This window comes from Sinocyclocheilus grahami, unplaced genomic scaffold (genome assembly GCF_001515645.1).
Source record: "Sinocyclocheilus grahami isolate Dianchi unplaced genomic scaffold, SAMN03320097.WGS_v1.1 scaffold1700.1, whole genome shotgun sequence".
Classification (NCBI taxonomy): Eukaryota; Metazoa; Chordata; class Actinopteri; order Cypriniformes; family Cyprinidae; genus Sinocyclocheilus; species Sinocyclocheilus grahami.
This window is the reverse complement of record NW_015506879.1, coordinates 133,792-161,643: the sequence shown is the minus strand read 5'-3', so window position 1 is coordinate 161,643 and position 27,852 is coordinate 133,792. Positions and strand designations below refer to the sequence as shown.

Genomic DNA, 27,852 nt, shown 5'->3' with positions numbered 1-27,852 from the left:
ATGTCCATGCAACAGAGGCACTATTTCCTCCTGTCTGAAGATGAGCAATTCCTACTGTAGACTAAAAAGAAGCAGTTCAGGAAATGGATGAGAAAGGACGTGAATTGATTTGTCAGAAGGGCCTTGAAAAACTTTTAACATTCTTGTGTCAATGTGATGAATGGCAAGCAGCTATGTTGCATAATTTGCATCCAAGGGTAGCAGAGATTTTATGCTAACTTACTATATAAATTGTCAATAAGTTTTATTTATAAAATCAATTAAGGAGGAGACACTTGAGGTGTGCATCAGAATAACTGGGTGTGCCACATTTTTTGTCAGATTAATGTGCAAAAAAACTGTGACTAGCATTACAGAATAGACTGGGCTGATGTGTAAAACTATACTCAGGCTCGTCACATAACCATAAAACTATACTATACATAAAACTATAAAACATAACTATATTATACGTATTTATATTTATATACGTCTTTATCACATGAGTAGACTTTTGCCATTTCGGTGTCTTCTGATTCAGCAGTTTTTTCCGCAGCCAGCTGTGCCGGAGAAGTCGCACCTGTTGCTGCCGGGCCCGGGGAGGGAGAAACATCCTCATCAGGTGTAACATTAGGCCTTGTGTCCGGCTGTCCATCAAGCCGAGGTTTTTTCTAAAGAAATTAAGCAGGGAGCTCTGCGACAGCAAGGTTCAGTCAAAGATTCTCTACTGTTTAGAATGCGTGACAAACGTCTCCCAAGATGCTGGGGTCACAGTCAGCGGCTGTTTGCGGATTGGTTGGCAGTCCGAACATTGGCAGATATATTTTTTTTACGAAAATAATAAAAAAAATGTATTACATTTTAAATGAACAAATATTGCAAGTAAACAACAATAGCACAAGTTTAGAATTTTTTTTTTTTATTAAAACTAAAAACAATAATTCTGCATCTACTTTTAGGTGTGCCAGCTGCCGCTGTGGGTGGCACCGGCACACCCTGACACACCTGTGGCTACACCACTGCTTCAAACAAATCGTTTGAGAATTGTTGGAAAATTAGGTGATATTTAATGCATATTTTGAGAAAACGAAAGCGTTTTTTGACCTTGCATGCATGTAAACCTTTTGTAAGAAACTCCCCAAAAAATATTAGGAACCTTAAAAAATGGCATAATAGGGGCACTTGATAAGTACTTGATATATTTTTTTCCTTGCTAATAGTTATTTTATTTTAAATAAAAATGTGTATGAATATACATATATGTAGGCACGTGGTATTTTAGTATTATTTATATACAATTATAGTGTTTATTAATATTTAGATTTTTTTATCATTTAAGTTTTCATTTTAGTTTCTGTTTAAGTTTTAGTAATTTTGTTATATGCTTTTGTTATTTTTATTAGTTTTTTTTAAATATGTATATTTAGCTTTAATTCATTTTTATTTCACTTTTATTTTTGTAAATTGCAGTACTTTTATTTATTTTTGTTAGTTGCCAAATTAGCATTTCTAATTTTCATTTAAGTATTTTATGTTTACGTTTTTAATCTAATATTTTATTTTATTTCAGTTGCAGAAAACAATTTGTTAGTTTTAGTTAACAATAATACTGATATAGACCTCAAGAAAGATTCATTTTATAGCCTACAGCCTAAAAACATTCATTAAAATTTTTTTGCTGTACAGCAGTTCTAACAGTTTTAATTCTGTTTCTCTTCAGTGTGTTGAATCGGACTCCTGTGCATCTGATTCACGAGCTCATACTGGTAGACGATTTCAGCGAAGATCGTGAGTATTGTGCATTATAGCATATTTGAATTTCTATGTTAGAAAAAGTAAAAATTCACATTCTAATGTCATAAATGCACTCTTAAGTAATATATTTGATAAATATTTAAAATAAATAAATACATATAAATATATTTTTTCCCTTTCAGCAAATGACTGCCTTCTTCTCACCAAGTTGCCCAAAGTAAAGTGTCTTCGCAATAAACGCAGAGAAGGTAGGCCAGTGATGACGTCTCTGTCACTCTCTCCCTCTCCCTATGAATTAAATATTTCGTTTTGGGCTGGCAACATGCCTGTTTGTAATACCATCCAGACTCTAAAAGCAGCTGTTTGCTTTTCGCCCATGTGCTGGTGAGTGTTTTAACAGCAGGTGGTGTGTTACTGCGAGGGTGATGGTGAACAGACTGTGAGGAAGATTACTGCACATTGACTGAAACTGTCCAGTGTTTCACACTTCCTTACATGTACTGGTTGCACAGGTGAAAATCCTTCGCTGCCATGCACTCGTACTGTCATCCGTATCTTTCCGTTCGGCTGAACAGATAGATTGGATCTAGAGGGTGACGGAGTATAGATTAGTTTGCAAACAGCTCGCATAGACGTAGATTTACACTCATGATAAAAAAAAAAAACAATTTAAAAATCCATTTATAAGCAGAGCATTTTGGTGTGCATCTAACTGAAAACATTGGTCTTAAACCGTTATAGCAAATATTGATTTTTCCACTTGCTGTACAGCCTGTGGCAAATTTTCTGTCAGATATTGTTCAGAATAGCTGTCCTGAGCCCTTAGAGATTGACTTTGTTTAAAATGCCCACTTAATATTTAATGAAATCCCATTAGCATGATTGGATGTTGAAAGGTTAATTCATCTTTATGGCTGGTTACCTTTTTGGTAAATTAAACAGGTCAAGCTTTACATACATTTCCATGTCCAATTTGTATTTAAATTTCTCATTTAGTTTATTATCACTATGCTGTTAATGTCACTGGGACAAAATGCATTCAGACTTTAATAACTGGATTTTCATACATTCTGAAGGTAATATGAGTAAGGCTTCCTCGTTCAAAACTCATGGTCGTTGTGCAACAATACGACTCTTCACAGTGTTATGGATGAATGCAGGGTGTTGTTATTTATATACTATTATGGTATTTATTAATTTATTAAATTTATTAAGTATTTTGAGCTTTTTCATTATTTTTATATTTTTAGGTTTTATTTTAGTTAAAGCTTTAGTAGTTTGTTATATATTTTTGTCATTTTTTAATATTTCTATATAGCTTTAATTTTTTATAATTGTTTTAGTTTTATTTGTAATTATTTTCATAGTTATTTATAAACTTATTCAGTTCTTTCTTCAGTTAGTTGCCAAGGCAACATTTTTAATTTTTGTTTTCTGAAATTTTTAAGTTCAAGTTTTTTCTTCTAATATTTTTATTTTATTTTATTTTATTCCAGCTTTATTTTAATTACCATGAACAATGTTTAATAGTTTTAGGTAACAACGCTGGTTCTGAGGGTTTGCTATGTGGTCAAAAGTCCACTATCAAAGTCTCTATGATATTCTGCTCCCTAGATAAGGCTTGATTCCTTCCTGCATTTTAATTCTGTTGTTTGCTAATTAGCTAAATTTGCTAATTTCGTCATCTGCCAGGCGAAGTCCAATCGCTTAAAAAAGTAATAGCACAACTCTTCTAAATAAGCAGCAAATGAGCTAATCAGTCATGTCCCTTGCTAGTTATGCACAAAAGTTTAATATCAGGGCTTAGGGTTTGTTCCCTAAACCAAAGTATAAACAAGCACCAATAATAATGATAGTATTAATTAAAATAATAATGTAATGTTCAGTCATCATTACCAAGAAAAATTCAAAGTTCTTATTAGTAATGATCAGCCAGTAGCTGCCCCCTCCCCGTTTATTCCAACGCTTTGAGGTTCCATTACACACTGTCACACATTGTCGCTTAGACAGCATTCATTAATGCATAAAACCCCTGTGCAGCCAACTCTGTACAAGAGAAAATTGTTTAAAAGGCATTTAAACTCTATTGTCATCCCGGAGCTACAAACAGGGTGTGCGGTTCTGCTTTGTTAACTCTGTTAGCTGTAGGTGAATGTAATCTCTGCCATTCACTCACTCTCTCTTTCATTGTCTGTCTTTCTCACTCTCTCTTCCTTCTCCATCTGCCCAGCGCATACACAGAGGGGCCACACCAGCCCAATATGCATGCACACACAAACACATCCCGCTCTCAACAACTCTGTAGAGGGTGTGCTCACCCATCTGGAAAATACAGCCTTATTGAGGATGAAATGGGATTTTTAATTGGCTGAAGTTGCTGTGCAGCATGAAACTTTGCACGAGTCTTGCACGTTTACAATTATTATGCATCTTCAGTCAGGCTCTACCGATTTAATAGCTTTGCCTTCATGGAAAAGCTTCTTGCTCTGATTTCGATAATAACCATAAGGCTTTAATTGTTCCTTCAACTAATCAGATTTAAATGGCTGTTCTCATATCTTTTTCTGTGAATGAGATTGCTGAGATGAGAATATTTGTCAGTTTAACAGGCTTCTCAACAGATGTAATGTGCAGCTCTGATGGACAGTGAATTCTTCCGTGTCTCTGATCTATCTATGTGTGTGTGTGTGTGTGTCGTAGGACTGATCCGGTCCAGGGTTCGAGGAGCTGACGCTGCAGGAGCCGGGATTCTGACCTTTTTGGACAGTCACTGTGAGGTCAACAAAGATTGGCTGCCTCCACTGCTGCAGAGGGTCAAAGAGGTACAGTTTTACAACTGTTGTGCTGTTGAGCACTTCTACCTGGATTCTGTGGAATTGTCTCCTTTTTCAGTTCATTATGAATAGGAGAGAGTCAGCAGGCAGAACGGAGGCGGCACTGAATGCAGCACCGCTTGCCAAGCACATGCATGAATATTCTGATGCTTTATTCTGTCTGCTAGCAGAACTCATTTAACATATTTTAGCAGCAGATTTCAATTAAATAAATATTTTGGAGAAAAAAAATCAATTAAAACATTTTTATTTGACATATTTTGTGCATATAAAACTGCTAGCAGCACACATCGTAAAAAATAAAAAGATCTTTTACACCACCAAAAATTTTTATTTTATTCACAATCATTACTGACATTAACTCAAAAGTTTTTTTTTTACCTAGAAAAAAAATTCACAAAATCAAATTTTTCAAAATGCATTTCACAGGCAAGTTGAAGTAGTTTGAAAACCCAGTAGTGCTGACACATCTCAAGTATTCTTTTCTTTCAGCAAGACGGTATTGTGTGGCTTTAAAGAGTTGAGCGATGAGGTCAGAGAGTCTGGTGTAATGATGTTGGATGAGAGTGTGTGCACATTCACTCGCTCTTAGTAACAGATAATCCCAGTGCTCGCTGATTTTCCACCTCCTTTGTTGTGAAATCAAGCTGAACAGACAGAGAGTCGAGCTGTTCACATTTCTTATTAAATCTCTTATGCTCTTTTGTCTCATTTTGTAATATTTAAATTTTTCAGGAACCGACCTGTGTCGCCAGCCCTGTGATTGACATCATTAATATGGACACGTTTGCCTATGTCGCCGCTTCCTCAGACTTGCGAGGAGGTAAAAGCTGCAATTATAATTCTTCATTCGCTGTCCCACTGCCGACATCAAGGGGCGTCGGTCACAGTCCCCAATCAGCAGTGTCACACAGAAACAAATCTAACAATTAGCTGTGATGTAAGCCTTGGCCTGTCATCGGCAGAACACTTTAATTATAACCGCCACTGCGATGTATAATTATGACTTATTAAAAAAATGAAAGTTACAAGAAATTAGAGCAAAAAGATCTTCATTTATCTCTCTGAATTTCTTCCCTCTATCTCTGCTGCAGGCTTCGACTGGAGTTTACATTTTAAATGGGAGCAACTATCAGCTGAAAAGCGAGCCAAGAGAGCTGACCCTGCAGAGCCTATTAAGTAGGTGAAGAGAAGCAGAAGGGCTTTTATAAAAACTATTCTGCTAAATGAGGACAGAGGTTTGGTCCAGCACCTATTGGACTTTGAGCATCATGTTTAAAATCCACAGAGAATTTTGAAATGTGGTTCTTAGAGTTCTCTTTTCAGCTACGCTGAAAAACATTTGGTGTACTCAGAAATTCCTAGTAAACCTCACAATTAATTACCAAGAAATGGCAATGAATTGAACATGACATTTTGAAGTATAAAGACTGAAAAGTATTTACTTGTAAAATGTATTCAAATAATCTTTGTTTTATTTACAGCTTTGAAAAATCTTTTTTTTTTTTTACAGCAGCAGGATGACTTAAACATATTTAAATTGATATATTATTAATATTTTAAAATTCTATATATAAAATTGTATATTATTCTATATTATTATTAATATAGTAAAACTTTATTTTAAATTAAAATGCTACAAAGACATACAAAATCATTGCAGGAGGGACCCATATCTAGGTTCCAGAATGTCATAGAAACTTGGAGGTGGTCATTATTTTTTTAACTTATGCCAGTAAGCAGTTACCTGGAGATGCCCTAGCAAACACTCACAACACCCTAGCAATTGCAAAACAACATGCCGAAACCACTCAAAATACTTTAGAAGCTACATAGCAACACCCTAGCAGAAACTCACGTATTGGGTTTTGTCTTTTTTGAGATATGTTTGATTATAATTATTTTGTATTAAATGTCAATTTTATTAAGTGAATAATCTGTCTCAATTTAATGTACTGATTGATTTTCATTTACAGTTTAATTTCAGGCTGATGGTTATTATATTGTGATTGGTGAGAATTGGTGCAGTCTCATACGCAGAGAGTGAGAAAATTGGAGCCTGTTTTACTCTTACATCGTGGGGGCGAGTTTTACAAGGGCAAGAATCACTCATGTTTTCTCCAGAAAATATAAAAATCTGGTTGGTTGATATTGTTTTCCTCCAACTTGCGGCCTTGGTAACACAAAAAATAAGGTCTTCAGGTTTCAGGTCTGGAGAAATTTACTACATTTTGATTAAACCATTTTTTCTTATGAATAACATGCACTGATCAATCATTCCCTGTTAGACCAGGGACATTTATTAGAACGTAAATAGTATTTTAATTTTATGTTGTCTTTGAAGAGAGAAAGGGTATTTGAAGCATTGATTTCTACTGGGAAGTTCAGCTTGGTTGATCATTAAGAATTGAAATATTATATCATAATTAAAATATTAAGTTGCTGTAAAGTTCTTTAATTAATCAGTTTTGATTATTATAAACAAAGCAACTTCAACATTTAAATCCTGGTTGTTTTTTTCTCCTCCTCCATCGTCTTTCTCTCTCTCCTCTTGTTACGGTGTAATTCACACTGTTTCTTGCGCTCTCAGAAGCTGTTGTAATGAAGGCTGTTAATAACACAGATAAGCAGGCAGTCAGGCTGAGAGGGGCTCAGATCCCTCCAGTCTCTTAGTTTTCAATGTGTACTCGGTTTCCAACCACCCCTGTTTCCCTGGTCCGGAGAACCCTCATAGCTCCCTGCCATCAACGACTGGCTCAAAAGAAGTGAAGAGACATGGAATATTGCTCATGTGCACCTCCAACGCGCCATCCGCAGGGTCAAGGAACATGCCGACCATCACAGGAGGTCAGGTCCCGCTTACACCCCAGGACAATGGGTCTGGCTCTCCACAAGACACCTTCGCCTTCGGCTCCCGTGCAAGAAGTTGAGTCCCAGGTACGTGGGTCCATTCAAAATCATTAGACAAATCACACCTGTATCTTACCGTTTGGCTCTTCCCTCAAGTTATCGTATCTCACCCACCTTTCATTTTTCTCTGCTTAAGCCCGCCGGTTGTCCGAGAGGAGAGAGGGACAAGGAGGAGGCCGTGAACGAGAGTCCCCCTCCCATCATCGTGGACTGCTAGGAGGCGTACCAGGTACAGGAAATCCTGGACTCCCGATGCCGGGGCAGGTTACTTCAATACCTCAATGACTGGGAGGGGTATGGTCCTGAGGAAAGATCGTGGGTTAATGCTCAGGATATCCTGGACCATTCACTCACTGCTGAATTCCATAGAACCCACCCTCACAAACCAGCCCCTCGCTCCCGTGGAAGGCCTCGGCGTCGTGCACCTCCTCGCTTTAGGAGCCGCTTGCAGGGGGGGCTCTGTCACAAATCAGACCTCTGTGGCTCTCCGACCGCCTCCGGAGGGCACCCTCTCCTGAGTACTAGCGTTCTTGGACTCCATTTCCCATACACCCCATACCCGGGACTGATTACTGGCACAGGTGTTTCCCCTTAGCTTCCCCATTTAAGCAGCTTCCAGACTCTTAGTTTTCCTTGTTTTGCCACGGCTACATTTCTGAGCGTTTATCCCTTGTCTTTTGATCTCTTGTGTATTACCTTGGACTGGTCTTACTAGTGTGATTCTCTGCCGCCTGCCCTGACCCTCGCTCTGTTACTGTTTACTCTCCTGGATTGTCCATGTTGTTCCTGATGCTGATGATTGATTACTGCCTGTTTGACTCTGCCATTGATTCTAATAAAAGCTGCAAATGGATCCGCACGCCTCTGACCCCTCATTACAGAAGACTTCGCCAAACACTGATCCAGCAGCTCTTTATCAGCTCACCACCGAGGTTCCTGCCCAGGCCTCCATGTTAGCGTCTCATCAACAACAGCTGCAACGACTCACCTCGCTCACGGAGGAGATGGTGAGGACGCTACAAGCCCTTCGCGTCACCATGCCTGAGCCCAACATTCCTCCATCCGTTCCGTCACAAACTACTCCCAGTCCCAGTCACTCGTCGACCAGCCCACGTCTGGCTTTTCCCAAGAAATTTGACGGCTCACCGGAAAGATGTAAGGGCTTTCTATTACAATGCTCCATGTTTGTAAATCAACAACCACAGTTATACCCCAGCGACGATAGTCGGGTTTCATTTGTGTGCTCTTTGTTGACTGGGCGAGCTCTGGACTGGGCCACTGGTGCTTGGGAGGGAAGACGGCTGTCATTTCCATAATTTGACTGCTTTCTGAAACGTTTCCGCGAGGTTTTCGAGCATTCAGCGGGCGGAAAGGAGCCTGGCGAGCAGTTACTCACGGTCGATTTAGTCAGAGCTCGCCTGCCATGACGAGGGGAGGACCCTCGAACAATTCATTGATCTCTCCATCCGCATTGATAATTTAATGCGGGCACGATGTGCCCCTCGCCACTTTCCTGTGTATTCTCCAGCGGCCACAGTTTCCTCTGAATCGGAACCCATGCAGATTGGTTTCACTCGCTTCACCAATGAGGAACGAGAGAGACGAATTCATAATCATCTCTGTCGCTACTGCGGTCTATCCGGCCAGCTGAGAGCCTCCTGTCCTACTCGTCCTGCCGCTCGAAGTTCCGCTTCGGTGAGTTCCACTCCTGATTCAATTAACTGTTTAGAAGTTCCCATTGCTCTAATATTTAATGGTAAATGTACGGAGATCGTAGCATTGATAGATTCGGGGGCTGCGGGAAATTTAATTGACATAAGGTTTGCCAATACTCATAATCTCCCTCTTGTTCCATGTGAATCCCGGGTGGCAGTGGCAGCCTTAGATGGACGTCCTTTGGGCACAGGACAGGTCAAGTTCATAACCAAGGATCTGTGTCTCTGAACTGGCATACTTCACACGGAAACCATCCGCCTATTCGTTCATCCTGGAGGAGGATGCATCCACCACAGGCATCGGAGCCATACTCTCTCAGCGTCAGGGTAATCCTCCCAAACTCTTCCCCTGTGCCTTCTATTCTCAGAAACTCAACTCTACTGAACATAACTATGATATAGGAGATCGGGAACTTCTAGCCATGAAAGCAGCCTTGGAGGAATAGCGTCACTGGTTGGAGGGGGCTAAACTTCCCTTTGTTGTTCTTACAGATCACCGCAACCTCGAGTACCTCAGATCGGCCAAACGACTCGATCCATGGCAGGCAAGATGGTCCCTATTTTTCAAGGTAACCTATAGTCCTGGCTCAAATAATTCTAAGGCAGATGCTCTCTCCAGGCAGCTCAGATCCCTCCTTCCAAGGAACCCATAATCCCCTCTAACCTCATTCTCGCTCCTATCCAATGGGACATTATGACAGAAATTGCAGAGGCCCAGATCACACATAGCTATAGACTTTGTCACTGATCTCCCCAGCTCAGGGAACTATACCAGCATCCTAACAGTCATTGATCGTTTCTCCAAGGCATGCCGTCTCATACCCCTAAGTAAACTCCCCACAGCCTTTGAAACAGCAGAAATACTCTTTGAACAGGTCTTCCGTTTTTACGGACTCCCTGAGGACATTGTCTCGGATCGTGGCCCTCAGTTCACTTCCCGAGTTTGGTCCACGTTCTGCCAACACCTCAACATTAACATCAGTCTCACCTCTGGATACCACCCACAGTAATGGCCAGGTAGAGAGATTAAACCAAGAGCTTACCCGCTTTCTGTGTGCCTATTGCCATCAGAATCAGAACGACTGGAGTCGCTTCTTCCTGTGGGCGGAGTACGCACAGAATTCTCTCTGCAAACCATCCACCGGCCTTACACCTTTTCAATGTGTACTCTGTTTCCAATCACCCCTGTTCCCCTGGTCCGGAGAACCCTCAGAGCTCCCTGCCATCAACGACTGGCTCCAAAGAAGTAAAGAGACATGGAATACTGCTCATGTACACCTCCAACGGGCCATCCGCAGGGTCAAGGAACAGGCCGACCGTCACAGGAGGTCAGGTCCCGCTTACACCCCAGGACAATGGGTCTGGCTCTCCACAAGAGACCTTCGCCTTCGGCTCCCGTGCAAGAAGTTGAGTCCCAGGTATCATTTTATCAAAATCATTAGACAAATCACACCTGTATCTTACCGTTTGGCTCTTCCCTCAAGTTATCGTATCTCACCCACCTTTCATTTTTCTCTGCTTAAGCCCGCTGGTTGTCTGAGAGGAGAGAGGGACAAGGAGGAGGCCGTGAACGAGAGTCCCCCTCCCATCATCGTGGACTGCTAGGAGGCGTACCAGGTACAGGAAATCCTGGACTCCCGATGCCGGGGCAGGTTACTTCAATACCTCATTGACTGGGAGGGGTATGGTCCTGAGGAAAGATCGTGGGTTAATGCTCAGGATATCCTGGACCCTTCACTCACTGCTGAATTCCATAGAACCCACCCTCACAAACCATTCCCTCGCTCCCGTGGAAGGCCTCGGCATCGTGCACCTCGCTTCAGGAGCAGCTCACAGGGGGACCACCTCCGGAGGGCACCCTCTCCTGAGTAATAGCGTTCTTGGACTCCATTTCCCATACACCCCGTACCTGGGACTGATTACTGGCACAGGTGTTTCCCCTTAGCTTCCCCATTTAAGCAGCTACCAGACTCTTAGTTTTAGCAAAGTCTTGTTTTGCCACGGCTACATTTCTGAGCTTTTATCCCCTCTCTTTTGATCTCTTGTGTATTACCTTGGACTGTTCTTACTAGTGTGATTCTCTGCCGCCTGCCCCGACCCTCGCTCTGTTACTGCTTACTCTCCTGGATTGTCCCTGTTGTTCCTGACGCTGATGATTGATTACTGCCTGTTTGACTCTGCCATTGATTCTAATAAAAGCTGCAAATAGATCCACACGCCTCTGACCCCTCATTACAAAAAGCAGTAGTAGTAATTTCTTTACTAACTTTTGAATGCTAATGTACTGTATGTATGTAGAGTAAATGCAGCAGGGGTGTGTTAAAAATCCATAGTGGGTTAGGTGATACTAAAAGTAGTTCCTATATGAGCCTCCCATATGATAATTGCTTTTTCAAACTCCACTATAATAACTATCACTATTAATATTGCTTATACTTGGGATTAATATCTGTTCAAACTCATAACCATTCCCACATGTTTGTGTTAAGGACAACTCCAGTCATGCCACTTGTGCACTATTATGTAGGAGATGTGCACTATTGCTTTTCTAAGCAATCTGATGATGATTACTACATACTTTTAAACCTGGCAATAATATATACATTTGATATATTGTATGCATACCTTTTTCCTAGAAATGAATTTTATTGCATTATTTATTGTTTCTGCCTTCTAAAATGAGATGAGAACAGATGTGTGAAAAGTAAATGAATCTGAAATGAAAGTACATGAGTGGCCCTGTGGAGTGGCAGATGAAACAATGTGTTCTACCTCTTCACAATGAGAGATTACTGCTGATGGAATTCAAATGCTTCCGATAATACCAGAGCCATTTCCTCCAGTGTCCTTAGTGTTTGAAGCAGTTCTCTGGGTACAGTGATTTTGAAGGGCAAGCTGAGCTTCATCAGGAGAATGAGAACTGAGCTGTACTGTTTCCACACACCCTCACTTCAGTGACCTTTTATTCTCTTTCCTCGTTCAAAGACTCTTCACCTAAACCACATTCAAGAGGAAATGTTTTCGTACATCAATCCTGGGTGACAGCAGTATTTTAAGCAGTCACCTGGATTGAAGTGTTTAGTGTCAAGACTTAATGTTCACTCTTTTTTCACTCTTTCAACCCTCAGAACGCCCATCATTGCAGGAGGACTTTTTGTGATTGACAGATCCTGGTTCAATCGCTTGGGAAAATATGACACAGCCATGGACATCTGGGGAGGGGAGAACTTTGGTGAGTTATTACTATGCATGAGAGCACCTTTCTGACAGCACGTAAACCTCAATCACTCTTTTCCCCCGATCAAGCTCAGACAGAGGAAACTTAGGGTTGTTGTCTCATCACAGAGAGGAAATGGCACGCAATGACATTTGAACTTAGAAAATCAATTTTCTCAAAACATGTTTTGGTGCCTTTATTTAACTTTATTTAAAGGTTTTTTTCTTGGCTCGGTGAAATTCTTAAGAGGAATGCACTATGGGGAATTAGATGGTTCTCTCTGTGCTGGGTAAACCATTATTAACCATGCATATGTGACAGAATTAGACTGGAGCTGTTTGTCTCATCACAGAGAGGAAATGGCACGCAATGACATTTGAACTTAGAAAATCAATTTTCTCAAAACATGTTTTGGTGCCTTTATTTATTTAACTTTATTTAAAGGTTTTTTTCTTGGCTCTGTGAAATTCTTAAGAGGAATGCACTATGGGGAATTAGATGGTTCTCTCTGTGCTGGGTAAACCATTATTAACCATGCATATGTGACAGAATTAGACTGGAGCTGTTGCAGGGCTGGTTTATTCAGACTTAAATAGGCTGCTATGCTCATAATTGCAAATGAGCATTGGGCAGTGGCATATTTAGACTATATATTCTAATTCTTGCCGTGAGAGTGAAGTTGTATCCAGGAGGGCTACTGTAAATCACATGTACACTTCAGCAAGTTATTTTACTCTACATGACATAATATTGACATGCATTTTATAAATTTATGTAATATACTGTTTGAGGTCAGTACGTTTTTTTTTTTTTAAAGAAATGAATACTTTTATTCAGCAATGATGCATTAAATTGATCAAAAGTGTCAGGAAAGACATTTATAATGTTACAAAAGATTTCCATTTCAAATAAATGCTGTTCTTTTGAAATGTATCACAGTTTCCACAAAAATATTAAGTGATACTACTGTGTTCAACATTGATAATGTACTTAATAAGAAATATTTCTTGAGCATCAAATCAGCATATTAGAAGGATTTCTGAAGGATCATGTGACACTGAAAACTGGAGTAATGACGCTGAAAATTCAGCTTTGTCATCATATAAATACATTTTTAAATAGATTTAAATAGATTTAAAAAAAATTAATTGTAATAATGTCGAAAATTTACTAACTGTATTTATTTATTCTATTTTTGATCAAATAAATGCAGCCTTGGTAAATAAATAAATCATACAGACTTAAAACTTTCGGTAGTGTATACTCTCTAAGGCCATAATGTTATTAAAATACTGTATAACACGCTGTGATTGGTGTTTATTGTGTTGTGTTTGTAGAGATTTCTTTTAGAGTATGGATGTGTGGAGGAAGCCTAGAAATCATTCCCTGTAGCAGGGTCGGCCATGTATTCCGCAAGAAACATCCTTACATCTTCCCAGAGGGCAATGCCAACACCTACATAAAGTAAGTGTCCTGAGAAGTGCATATACTTATAATATTAATTCATATCCAGCATATTCAGCTAAGTTTTTAATAATATATTCCTGCTGATAAAGGATGTAACACTTTTTAACAACATCAGAAGACCTTGTTTTGTCCTTGGGGGTTGTTAACCTGTAAATATGAATATGTTAATCTTTTTTATTTTTGTCTCTGTTGAATGTTTTTCTGTTATTTGTAGTATTTTTCGTGCCAAAGATAGAGCTAAAACTCCAAATTCTGCCTGGAAGAAAATCTGCTGTGTAAAATTTGTTTGCTTTTATCACGTTTCGCCTCCGGGGAAAAACCTCAGCATGAAACCATATGAAATATTAAGGGCATAGCACAACATTCTTTCTGAATCTGAATTGCTATGCAGTGTGCTCAGTCAACAAAATCTGTTTCCTCATATAGTTCAGAGGCGCTAATGAATAAATGCTGAAGGCATTAGTTGACTTTACTAGATACTCTTAAAAACTGTGTCCTTTTTTTACGTCTGTTAGCAGAGTTATGTTAGATATGGAACAATCAGATATGGTTTGTTCTTGTGTGGTTTGTTGTGCATAACCTGCAATAAGATGTCTTGACAAATCAAGCCATGTGCAATATGTGACCAGTTTTCATACAGAAACAAGTTCTTGATATGTATATATCACCACTCCCTCTGAATATCATTTCTACAGTTGTCAGCAACAATCATGCCACCACTTTGTACTACGGGCAAATCAGTGTAAGCTACTTTATTTATTTTTAAATGTTTCAATGCCTTTATTTCATATTTAAATTATTGATTAAATAAAAATGAATAAATTAATTGAATTAAATTAATAACTGCATAAAACTAAATAAAATATAAAATATATAAAGGTGCTTTTAATGTTGAAGCAAATAAAGGCTTTTTAAATACTAATATCTGCCTGTACATGGAATTTTTTTTCTCCACTTATAATTCCACTACTCCACTTAAAATTATTTGCAAAATATAAAATACCTTAATATTAAATTCACAGTAACTGCAATAAACCCTAACCCTTAGTATTACACTTTGCCGTGTAATTCGTACTGCTCTGCTTGTGCCATAGACATGAATGATAGCTTCAACTGTGTAGCTTGTTGAGGAGAAAAGTGCTGTTAGTTTTCTAAGCAATTGGAGTTTTAATGTGTATAAAATAAATAAATAAATAAATCTCACTTACGGGTGAGAGACATGAGCCATATGTAGGATATTTTGACTTTAGCCAGTATGAACCACCCAGAACACCCTTGCAAATGCATAGCAGTGTGCTAAAAACCACATAGCAATGCCCTGACAAACACGCACAACACCCTAGCATGTGGCAGCGAGTTTTTCACTCAGATTTTCTTCAGAATTACAGTTGCAAGTCTGTTCAGTACCTGCCTGTACAAGCAATATTTTGAGTAGCTGTACTGATGAATTGGCAGGTCATCCTAATGATCTTCTTGAGGCTGAAGTGTGTATCTTTGAGTGAAGTGTTTCATATAGCACACTTCAATGTTCACATTCAGTGCTCTTTCTGTTTCAGAAACACCAGGAGAACTGCTGAGGTTTGGATGGATGAGTTCAAACTGTTCTACTACTCAGCTCGCCCGGCTGCTAGGGGAAAATCCTACGGAGAGTAAGTGACTGATAGCATGTGTGTGTTTATGTGTGTATCTATAATGGGGAGGCATCAGGGAGAAGATTCATCTCTTATTCCACTCATTCTCTTCCTCTCTTATCAGCATTCACGGTAGGCAGGTGCTCCGCAAGAGTCTCAAGTGCAAATCCTTCAAGTGGTATCTGGACAATGTCTATCCAGAGCTCAAGTGAGTTGAGGAGTCAGTGTGGTGTGTGTATCTGAGTGTCTGCGAGTGGTGACTGATGATTGTAAAGTGCCATGTTATTATTTAGCATGGCAGTATATGGCCCCTCTATGTCTAAAGCTGTTTTGTTGTACACTAGTTGCTCTCATCTGTCTTGAGGGAAAGATTTTCCACCCACTGGCAGATTTCACATACTTTCAGTACTTTTTGTCCTTAAAGGTCAACAATTTTTTAATGTCATTTTCATTAATTTGGCATCTAAATGAGTCTATATTAATGCACTTTTGCAGACGTTTTAGCGAAAACATGTGAAACTGTCAGACTAAACTTTAATTATTAAAAAAAAATAAAATTATGTTTCATTTGGGCCTTCATTTGATCAATTACATTCCTTATGCTTCATTTTTATGCTTCATTTAATAAAAATAGACACCAATGAGAGCTGAAATTGAGTATAGAGAAATAAATTGAACATGGATCACATACTGTATACCATATAAATTGGTTTTGGGAGTATTTGATGAGAAATATTGTCCCAAACTGTGTTCAGATTTGCCAAAGTCTGCTATGAAGTCAGGAGAATTAAAGGGGTCATTGGATGCAAAATTCACTTTTGTTGTTGTTTGAACATAAATGTGTGTTGGAAGTGTGTGTACATCTACCCTATAATAATAAAAATCCACTCAGTGGTTTTTATTATTATCCCCTATATAATTTTTTTTTTTAAATCCCCTTTCTCAAATCAGGCTGTTCTGAGATTCCTGTCAGAATGACGTAGTTCTGTACAGGCCCCTCCCACGATAGTTGATTGACAGTAGCGTTTCAGCACAGACTGGACTGGTGTCTTACCTTAGACCATTGTGTCGACTCTGGTGCAGGGGAAGACAAGAATGTCTCCGATTAAGCGATTGAGGTGTTTTGTTGTTGGATGTAATAATGAATATAGCAGTCGTCATTTACTCCAGACATCTGAGCCACTAAAGACGCAGAAGATTAACGTTACTTTCGTTTTTGAAGTGAATGCGCCGATCCCCGATCTGCCTAAATGCGTCTATGTTCGCACGAATCATTCGTGATCCAGCTGAGTATAAGGGTTTTTTATGAATCTTTGCAAATCACCTTTCCTAATAACGTGCTAGTTAGCAAGTTCCGTGGCTAAAGTAAACAGTATCATGAGAACGGCTTGTCACCCATGGAAGAGGGGGGCGGGGTCAGCAGAGCTCATTAGCATTTAAAGCAACATGGGCTAGAACCGCATGCTGAAAACAGAGCTGATTTTGACAGGGTAAAAATGGTTGTTTTTTACACTACCATTGAGAAATTTTAACCAAAGTATGTTATAGACTTTTCATTAAGACCCTAAAGAATCATATCAACTTGTGGAAAATGTGCATCCGATGACCCCTTTAAGCTATTTTTTATAATTTGCTACCCTTTGCTTCCTAGGAGAAACAATTGAGATATTTAAGGACCTAATTTGTAATTTTTTCCCATTCTTTTCTGTGGGGTATTTATTATCATAACACTTTGGTGTTTCATTCAACGAATCCAGAGTTCCTGATGATTCAGATGCTAAGTCTGGTGTGATCCGGCAAAGACAGAACTGTCTAGAGTCTCGTATAGTTAAGGGTCAGGATCTCCCAGTGCTCACACTTGCACCCTGCAGCATCACCAAAGACGTACCAGCAGCCAACCAGGTAAAATCTCTCTAGCATAATATCAGAAAAGCCATGCTTGAAGCGTTAATTGATCAGCTTTGTTTTTCCATATCATTTAATGTATTTAAGGTACTATTGCTGGAAAACTAGAACTGGCTGCATTATCCATGCCTATTTTGCATTCACAAAACTTACACCATAGATGTCCAATTATAACCATTTAGAGAATATATTGCCTTAAGCACTGTGCTCACATATTCTACTGAACAGTTTGGTGAAGATCAGAGGAGGAGCAAAGGTAGTGTGTATTTTTACTCTCACACCAGGAATCAGTGACATCTCACACGGTTAGGCTGCGACTCTGAGATGCTAGATTACATTAAATGCTATGCAACCAGTGGCATGTTGAAAGGGCAGCTTTTACAGCGGGGTAATGGGATTTAATTCAGGTCACATTTGTGCACTGCTGTGTAGTTATAGTGTAGTTATATTAAACAAAGAGGTGCCCTCTGGTCTCTGAGCAGCTAATCTGCCCTACTGTCACCCTTCATGGCTCCCTCACCTGCGCATGAGCCTAGAAGAAAAACACAATTGTGCGTCATTCAGAATTGAATCAAGAATGGCTATTAAAGTCCATTCAATTGCTAGATTTTAATTGAGCTAACAAACAGAATACAGAATTTAAATTTGAATTTAAAGAAATAGTAAAACTGTTCAGTAGAAATATAACTATTCAGTTTTGCACCTAGGAATTATCAATAAACAATGTATGGGGTGTTTTAAAATGAACTATAAAGTCTATAAATTATAATCAATGTTTGATGTTTAAATATATTTTCATTTTTATTATATTTATTTAATTTAATTTAATTTTTTATTATTATTTTCATTTTATGGACCATGATGGGAAAAACGACATAAACTCCAGCTCAAAAATTCAAAGGGATCCAATTCTTAAACTGAAAATATGGTTCATCCAAAGCCACCTACTACTAGTCATAAAGCCTTAGACCTTCATTCTACTCAGAAACTGTTTCACGAGTTTGCACTTGGATATAATCAGATTGAGCAAATAGTAAGCATATTTGGCATGCTGTCCGATGGGAGGGCTCCGAGCTCGGAATTTAGCCCAAACCCAGAAAACTCACCATATCCCCAAGCTGGGAAAAGAATAGTTGGGGTGGAGGAGGGATGCAAGAAAAATTGTTGTGGGACAGAGGTAAGTTGGCTGTATATACAGGTGCATCTCAATCAATTAGAATGTCGTGGAAAAGTTCATTTATTTCAGTAATTCAACTCAAATTGTGAAACTTGTGTATTAAATAAATTCAATGCACACAGACTGAAGTAGTTTAAGTCTTTGGTTCTTTTAATTGTGATGATTTTGGCTCACATTTAACACAAACCCACCAATTCACTATCTCAACAAATTAGAATACTTCATAAGACCAATAAAAAAAACATTTTTAGTGAATTGTTGGCCTTCTGGAAAGTATGTTCATTTACTGTACATGGTAGGGGCTCCTTTTGTATGAATTACTGCATCAGTCCGGCGTGGCATGGAGGCAATCAGTTTGTGGCACTACTGGGGTGGTATGGAAGCCCAGGTTTCTGTGACAGTGGCCTTCAGCTCATCTGCATTGTTGGGTCTGGTGTCTCTCATCTTCCTCTTGACAATACCACATAGATTCTCTATGGGTATCACAATTTGAGTTGAATTACTGAAATAAATGAACTTTTCCACGGCATTCTAATTTATTGAGATGCATCTGTATTTACTATCATGCTTAATAAGTTGATTATCTGAACGTGCTCCACCTGTGCTGAATTAGTTGATTATCTGAACATGATCCACCCAACTTTGTTAATAAAACATCATTTATTTAACTGAGTAGAGACTCTTGTTTCTCTGTGCACTGTAAAAAGTTGCATTATACAGATGTTTGTTCTCTAAATTATGAAACCTAGAGATGCTGGTAGACAGTAGATTTGGGGCCAGAACAGCACAAAAGTTATTTCAGAGCACTTAAGTGTGTTCATAACACCACAAGAGCATGTTTCCCTGCTGCCTGCTGTGCATGACCTTGTTAAGCGTCTGTAAGACTCACCAGATGGGAAGCAGTTCATCAGCATGGCTTACAAAAACACATGCCCTCATGCGTCATTCTCTTCCTATACGTGTCTCAGAACAGCAAATGAGACCACCTTCTTGAAGGAAAGCAAAAAGTTACTATTTTCTTCTAACATCTCTTTCTCTGTTTACCATTTAAGTAGAGCTGGCATATTAGAACAGACATCTTTAAATGAACAAGTGAATGCTCTAGCTTGTTTCCTAATCTAGTTTTCTAATAAATATGACTGTATACTATGGATATTGTCGGCTCTGTGATGAATTGCTTATGTTCCTCTATTGTAAATAGCTTTGGTTAAGCATCTGCTAAATGCACAAATGTAATGTTAATGCAAACCTATGAAAGATGGATTTTTTTAAAGGTAATTGCAAATTAATGAACAAATATGACTTTAAAACTAGAAGATGTTTATTTAACAGAAGAGAAAGAAAGCACCAGGCCTAGAAGGTGTTACACCAGCCTGTCTAAAAACCTAAGCTGACCAGCTGGCCCCCATCTTCACACAGAACTTCAACAGATCACTGGAGCAGTGCAAAGTCCCTTCCTGCTTCAAATGCTCCACCATCATCCCCATCCCAAAGAAACCCAAAATTATAGGACTAAATGATTACCTGTGGCTTTAATATCTGTGGTCATGAAGTAATTTGAAAGACTGGTGCTTGCCCACCTGAAGGACGTAACTGGACCCCCTGCAGTTTGCATACCGAGCAAACAGGTATGTGGATGATGCAGTCAACATGGGATTGCATTATATCCTACAACATCTGGACAGACCAGGGACTTATGTGAGGGTCCTGTTTGTGGACTTCAGCTCAGCCTTTAACACTATCATCCCAAAGCTCCTCCTGTCCAAATTAACCCAGCTCTCTGTGCCCACCTCCATCTGTCAGTGGATCACCAGCTTCCTGACAGACAGGCATCAGCTAGTGAGCCTGGGAAAATTCTCATCCAGCACCTGCACCATCAGCACTGGCGACCCCCAGGGATGTGTGCTTTCCCCACTGCTCTTCTCCCTCTACACCAATGACTGCACCTCTAAAGACCCCTCTGTCAAGCTCCTGAAGTGGGAGTTTCACATAGACTCCATTGTCAAGAAGGTCTAGCAGAGGCTGTACTTCCTTTGCCAGCTGAGGAAGTTCAACCTGCCACAGGAGCTGCTGATACAGTTATACTCTGCAGTCATTGAATCCGTCCTCTGCACTTCTATAACTGTCTGGTTCAGCTCAGCTACCAAATCAGACCTTAGAAGATTGCAGCGGATAGTCCGGACTGCTGAGCGAATCACAGGTACAACCCTCTCCACTCTCCAAGAACTGCACTCATTCAGAGTGAGTAAAAGAGCTGGCAAAATCATTCTGGACCTCTCACACTCAGCCCACTTCCTCTTTGAACTGTTGCCATCTGGTTGGCGCTACAGAGCACTGAGCACCAGAATGGCCAGGTATAAGAACAGTTTCTTCCCTCAGGCAGTCTATCTCATAAACAGTTAACTTGGCAATAAACGTGTAATACACAACACTATTTATACATTTATTTAACACACATACCTCCTATGTATTTACATTTCCTTGCATTTGTACATAACACACCTGAACACACCAATACCATCTATTGTCTACATTGTATATTGTGTATTTTTTATATATTTTTTTGTATATTGTTATTTCCTATTTACTTAAACTACTTTATTCATTTTATTATCTGTGTCTTGTCACTGTCCTTCTGTTTGTGCTGTGGAAGCTTCTGTCACCAAAACAAATTCCTTGTATGTGTAAACATACCTGGCAATAAAGCTCCTTCTGATTCTGATTTAGTTTTCCATTTTAAGGTTTATTTGGTATCAGTCCAATGTGTCACATAACATTTAAAGGAATCATTCACCTAAAAATGGCAATTTGCTGAAAATTTACTATTCTATATTTGCCACCCTATATGTAGAAGAGTTTGTTTCTTCATCGGAACAGATTCTGAGTTTTTACCATGATATCACTTCCTCACCAGTGAATCTTCTGCAGTGAATGGGTGCCATCAGAATGAGAGTCCAAACCGTTGATAAAAACATCACAATAATCCACATGACTCCAGTCCGTCAATTAACATCTTGTGAAGCGTAAAGCTGCATGTAAAAATCAAATCCATCATTAAGTCATTTTTACTCATCTACATATTGGATGTCCTGAGAGTAAGCAAATTGTAATTTTTGGGTGAACTATTCCTTTAAATCATCTGTAAGATCTTTGTATTTACAGCAAAGACATGCACTCCATTGAAATCTGTGTAATTGTCTAGAAAGGGAATTGCTATTGCTTTTTCATTTCATTATACGTTAAGCGTCTGTAAGACTCACCAGATGGGAAGCAGTTCATCAGCATGGCTTACAAAAACACATGCCCTCATGCGTCATTCTCTTCCTATACGTGTCTCAGAACAGCAAATGAGACCACCTTCTTGAAGGAAAGCAAAAAGTTACTATTTTCTTCTAACATCTCTTTCTCTGTTTACCATTTAAGTAGAGCTGGCATATTAGAACAGACATCTTTAAATGAACAAGTGAATGCTCTAGCTTGTTTCCTAATCTAGTTTTCTAATAAATATGACTGTATACTATGGATATTGTCGGCTCTGTGATGAATTGCTTATGTTCCTCTATTGTAAATAGCTTTGGTTAAGCATCTGCTAAATGCACAAATGTAATGTTAATGCAAACCTATGAAAGATGGATTTTTTTAAAGGTAATTGCAAATTAATGAACAAATATGACTTTAAAACTAGAAGATGTTTATTTAACAGAAGAGAAAGAAAGCACCAGGCCTAGAAGGTGTTACACCAGCCTGTCTAAAAACCTAAGCTGACCAGCTGGCCCCCATCTTCACACAGAACTTCAACAGATCACTGGAGCAGTGCAAAGTCCCTTCCTGCTTCAAATGCTCCACCATCATCCCCATCCCAAAGAAACCCAAAATTATAGGACTAAATGATTACCTGTGGCTTTAATATCTGTGGTCATGAAGTAATTTGAAAGACTGGTGCTTGCCCACCTGAAGGACGTAACTGGACCCCCTGCAGTTTGCATACCGAGCAAACAGGTATGTGGATGATGCAGTCAACATGGGATTGCATTATATCCTACAACATCTGGACAGACCAGGGACTTATGTGAGGGTCCTGTTTGTGGACTTCAGCTCAGCCTTTAACACTATCATCCCAAAGCTCCTCCTGTCCAAATTAACCCAGCTCTCTGTGCCCACCTCCATCTGTCAGTGGATCACCAGCTTCCTGACAGACAGGCATCAGCTAGTGAGCCTGGGAAAATTCTCATCCAGCACCTGCACCATCAGCACTGGCGACCCCCAGGGATGTGTGCTTTCCCCACTGCTCTTCTCCCTCTACACCAATGACTGCACCTCTAAAGACCCCTCTGTCAAGCTCCTGAAGTGGGAGTTTCACATAGACTCCATTGTCAAGAAGGTCTAGCAGAGGCTGTACTTCCTTTGCCAGCTGAGGAAGTTCAACCTGCCACAGGAGCTGCTGATACAGTTATACTCTGCAGTCATTGAATCCGTCCTCTGCACTTCTATAACTGTCTGGTTCAGCTCAGCTACCAAATCAGACCTTAGAAGATTGCAGCGGATAGTCCGGACTGCTGAGCGAATCACAGGTACAACCCTCTCCACTCTCCAAGAACTGCACTCATTCAGAGTGAGTAAAAGAGCTGGCAAAATCATTCTGGACCTCTCACACTCAGCCCACTTCCTCTTTGAACTGTTGCCATCTGGTTGGCGCTACAGAGCACTGAGCACCAGAATGGCCAGGTATAAGAACAGTTTCTTCCCTCAGGCAGTCTATCTCATAAACAGTTAACTTGGCAATAAACGTGTAATACACAACACTATTTATACATTTATTTAACACACATACCTCCTATGTATTTACATTTCCTTGCATTTGTACATAACACACCTGAACACACCAATACCATCTATTGTCTACATTGTATATTGTGTATTTTTTATATATTTTTTTGTATATTGTTATTTCCTATTTACTTAAACTACTTTATTCATTTTATTATCTGTGTCTTGTCACTGTCCTTCTGTTTGTGCTGTGGAAGCTTCTGTCACCAAAACAAATTCCTTGTATGTGTAAACATACCTGGCAATAAAGCTCCTTCTGATTCTGATTTAGTTTTCCATTTTAAAGGTTTATTTGGTATCAGTCCAATGTGTCACATAACATTTAAAGGAATCATTCACCTAAAAATGGCAATTTGCTGAAAATTTACTATTCTATATTTGCCACCCTATATGTAGAAGAGTTTGTTTCTTCATCGGAACAGATTCAGAGTTTTTACCATGATATCACTTCCTCACCAGTGAATCTTCTGCAGTGAATGGGTGCCATCAGAATGAGAGTCCAAACCGTTGATAAAAACATCACAATAATCCACATGACTCCAGTCCGTCAATTAACATCTTGTGAAGCGTAAAGCTGCATGTAAAAATCAAATCCATCATTAAGTCATTTTTACTCATCTACATATTGGATGTCCTGAGAGTAAGCAAATTGTAATTTTTGGGTGAACTATTCCTTTAAATCATCTGTAAGATCTTTGTATTTACAGCAAAGACATGCACTCCATTGAAATCTGTGTAATTGTCTAGAAAGGGAATTGCTATTGCTTTTTCATTTCATTATACGTTGGATCAGCTTCAGAAAAGCCTACATTCTTTCCGACACAGGAGTGGATCTACACCCATGGACAGCAAATCCGCCAGCAGCAACACTGTCTGTCCGTCTCCACCACTTTCCCTGCCTCCCAGATACTGCTCGTGCCATACAACATCAGTGACGGCAAGCAGGTACCCCCACTGCAGTCACTCCCAACGAGAACGTGGGAGACATCTGTGACAGACCAAATCAGGCCGCACTTAGAAAGCTACCGGAGGAACCCACTGACATCAGCTCTATGAGTATCAGTCCCAGCGTTAGACAGCCCCTCAGGAGAAGCTTTACTCTCAGGCTGATGTCAGCATTTCCACACGTCACATTTGTCATGTCAGTGTCAGGGACATGCAGCATACTGTAGCATCAGAAAACATTCGCTTTGTTTGTTGTGCAGGGAGGCGTACATATAAGTAGATAAATGGGAAGTATGAATGTGTACTATACATTATATGCAAGAATATTTTATGCTGTCCACAGCTACTGTGCACTTATGCATGTGTTCATGTCTCCCGTGTTACTGCAGCGTTGGCAGAAATCTGGCACTCACCTGGAGCACCTGGCATCTCGTTTCTGCGTGGACAGCGAGATGGCTCTGGACGGCATTGAGAGCAGTAAAATGCTGGTGATCAGCCCATGTGAACAGTCAGCACACACTCAGAGATGGGAGATGCCTTTCTCGTGATCCTTCCTCCTTGGCCTCTCCTCACCTTTCAGATCTCAGCTGGAGTCAAAGATGGATAGAGAGGCAGAGAGAGTGAGTGTGTACCTCCTGGAGGGGCTACATCTGTGTCCTGCTGTTCTGCTATGTCCACTCCCTTTGTCTCTTCGGCACACCCCAGGTATGCTGGGATTGCAGGATGTTCTGACTCAATGACATGACCTCATTGCTGCCTCTATATTAATGCTACCTTCTACATAATGGGGTTGTCTGATAAAAGACACGTGCTGTCAAGTGCTGAAGGTAACTCTTAAGCAAAAAAATGTTCTCATGGTAAAATATTTTTTCCTATCCCAGTTTAATATGCAACGTCATCTATAAGTAAGCTGCTAGTTGGCTGATTCCCCTGAAGACACCGTGACTATCAAAATATTGCTCTGTTTGTTTGAGCATCTCGACCAGGGCTGCATTTCCAAAAAGCATTGTGAACCTAAGTAGACTCTAGAAATCAGTGGCACCAATGATCTGTATGAACAATTAGGCTCACAATGCTTCTGGGCAGTGTTGTTATTGTTAACAGAAAACTAAAACTATTAAACATGGTTTTCATTAACTGAAATAAAGCAGAAATAAAATAGAAAATAAATATTAAATGAAAAAAAATTAACTTTAAAAATGAAGTTAACTGAAATAAAAAACGCACTTAACAAAATGACTAAAACAAATTAAAATAACAACAAAAAATTATAAATGCTATAAGAGTATTTAAACAATACAAAATTAACGCTGCTTCTGGGAAATGCAACCCAGCCTGACATAGCAGTGGCTCAACCAGTGGGCAGAACCATAATTTTTTCCAAACAATGAGTAAACTTTAAAAATATTAATATTTGTCATTATTAGTTTGATGTCATAATTATATAAAGCATCAAATGATACACTTCTCCTTTAAATACTGTAATTTATGTTGGAGGAACATTACTTTTAAAAGCATATTTAAATACTTCTAATAGAAAGTAATTAATTGTTGCATTTTGACTTTTTAAGGAATTAAACTATTAGTTACTTTTGAGCTTATCTTTGAGCTGTAATGTTTTCTGTTATCAGTTGGCCGAGACTCCTCCTCTTCCAAAACGTTGATGCTGAGCTTGGCTTGTTTTTTTTTACATTCAAAGTGGTGTAAAAAAAAAAACTGTCCTTCTGACAGTCTTGCAGTGTAGACAGCTTCATTGATTATAATGGGGGTGGCCTAGTTTTGTTGCTTTGCGTCATGCCACCCGCTTGCAGTGTTGACACTTCGTTGAACACAATGGGCAAGCCTTGACTGCGTTATGGGTAAGGAAGAAGAGTACTTAAAAAGTAGCTCAGGTATTATGGTATATTATGCATGTAAAAAATACCACATAACCTTGCTTATTCCCCCCAAAATGTGTAACATGCATAATTCCCAATAATTTTTGTACAAATACAATCTTAAGTTGGAAAAAAATACATTCATAAATTATTTCTAAAATAATTTATGAATTATTTCTAAAATGTATAGCTTATAAATTAAAATGTAATGCATCAAAAAGGCATCTCAGAAGACAATGTTATGAAAACCTAATTAGACAGTATTTTTCATGTCTTGGACACACTCTCTACGTTATACAGTATTTCAAAATTTGATAAGCCTCATATAGGGGCTGGGCAATTTAGCAAAAAATTTAAATCTCGATTTTTCCAGAATGTTTGACTGATTCTCTATTTTATTTTTTTTTTACGATTTTTAACTAGTCAACTTGAAAATGTAACTACAACATGAGTCAAGTTACTTTTTCTTTATTAACCCTCTAGTTAAAGAAAATTCTATTCCAAGTGCAGCACACATGAAGTTGTCAACATGATGTAAATGTTAAACAAATCACTTGTTAAATATCTTTGCAGAAAAGATGCAAAAACTACAACTACATATTGTACAAACTTGTCTTATACATATTATGTTCAGAAATAATACGAGGAAAATTATTTTAGAAAATCTCAAAAGTCAAGGTAATTCAAATTCAAAATGACTGAAGGTATAACACAAGTAGACTTTTATTAACTATAAATGTTCTTTAAAAATAACAGCAGCTTTCAGCTTATCACCATGATGCAAACATGAAATATCAGACATACAGTAGTAGTTCTTTACAGGTTTTTTATTTGATTGCGCTGCTTTTCCATGGTTTTTTCTGTGTAAACATGGATGTGTTTGACTGTTGCACTCGCGTCTCTTGCAGTGTCTCATGCTTGAAACGCCATTCTAAAAACACTGCACTCAAGTTAAAAGAAGTTCACTCCCATCTTCTTGCATGTTTTACCTATTCCACTGCCTGCGTCACATCTTTGTCAACACAAGAGTGCATTCTGTGTGAATGACGCCTAGCGCTAAAATTATGGTCCTTCACAGAGCATGTCACACGTGAGTGGTTAATCACGTGCGCCGACATGCGGTTGGATCATTCTTTTCTCTTTACTGTTATCCCCGGCATATTGTCAAAGTGTCTAATGCTAACATTTGGTAATATTTCTATTCAAAATCGTGATTCCTCGATTTCTAAAAAATAAAATCATGGCAAAACAATAAATTCAAATTAATCTATAAAATCGGGAAAATCGCCCAGCCCTACCTCATATTAAAGCATGACATACATGCAGAATAACCAGCCTAACCTACACAGTCTGCCTCTATGTGCTTTGGCTGATCTTCTCTTCTGTAATCCTCCCTAGGTTCCCCAGAGTGTCAATCATACTGATGTTCTCCAGAACAGAGTTTGGCAGCTGGACGCACACAAACTTGCAGGACACACCGAGTGTGACACACACTCACACTGGAGAACAGCACACAACCTTTTTATTTGTTTTCACTTGAATTTACCACAATATGAAGCACTTGTGAGATACATCTGCTAGCACATTGACATAAAATAAATACCCTATTTTTT

At 39.1% G+C, this 27,852-nt stretch overlaps 1 protein-coding gene across 1 annotated transcript; it reads left to right on the top strand.

The window, feature by feature from the left end:
* On the top strand, positions 1-27,852 carry LOC107572114 (polypeptide N-acetylgalactosaminyltransferase 14-like). The gene is made up of 15 exons (XM_016258529.1): positions 1-56; positions 521-601; positions 1,700-1,767; positions 1,917-1,982; positions 4,435-4,556; positions 5,304-5,391; positions 5,663-5,747; positions 12,322-12,425; positions 13,748-13,874; positions 15,434-15,526; positions 15,633-15,716; positions 17,266-17,410; positions 24,243-24,362; positions 24,752-25,067; positions 27,638-27,852. Exons 1-14 carry the CDS (start codon positions 1-3, stop codon positions 24,908-24,910), a joined length of 1,398 nt encoding a protein of 465 aa, XP_016114015.1. The 3' UTR covers positions 24,911-25,067; positions 27,638-27,852.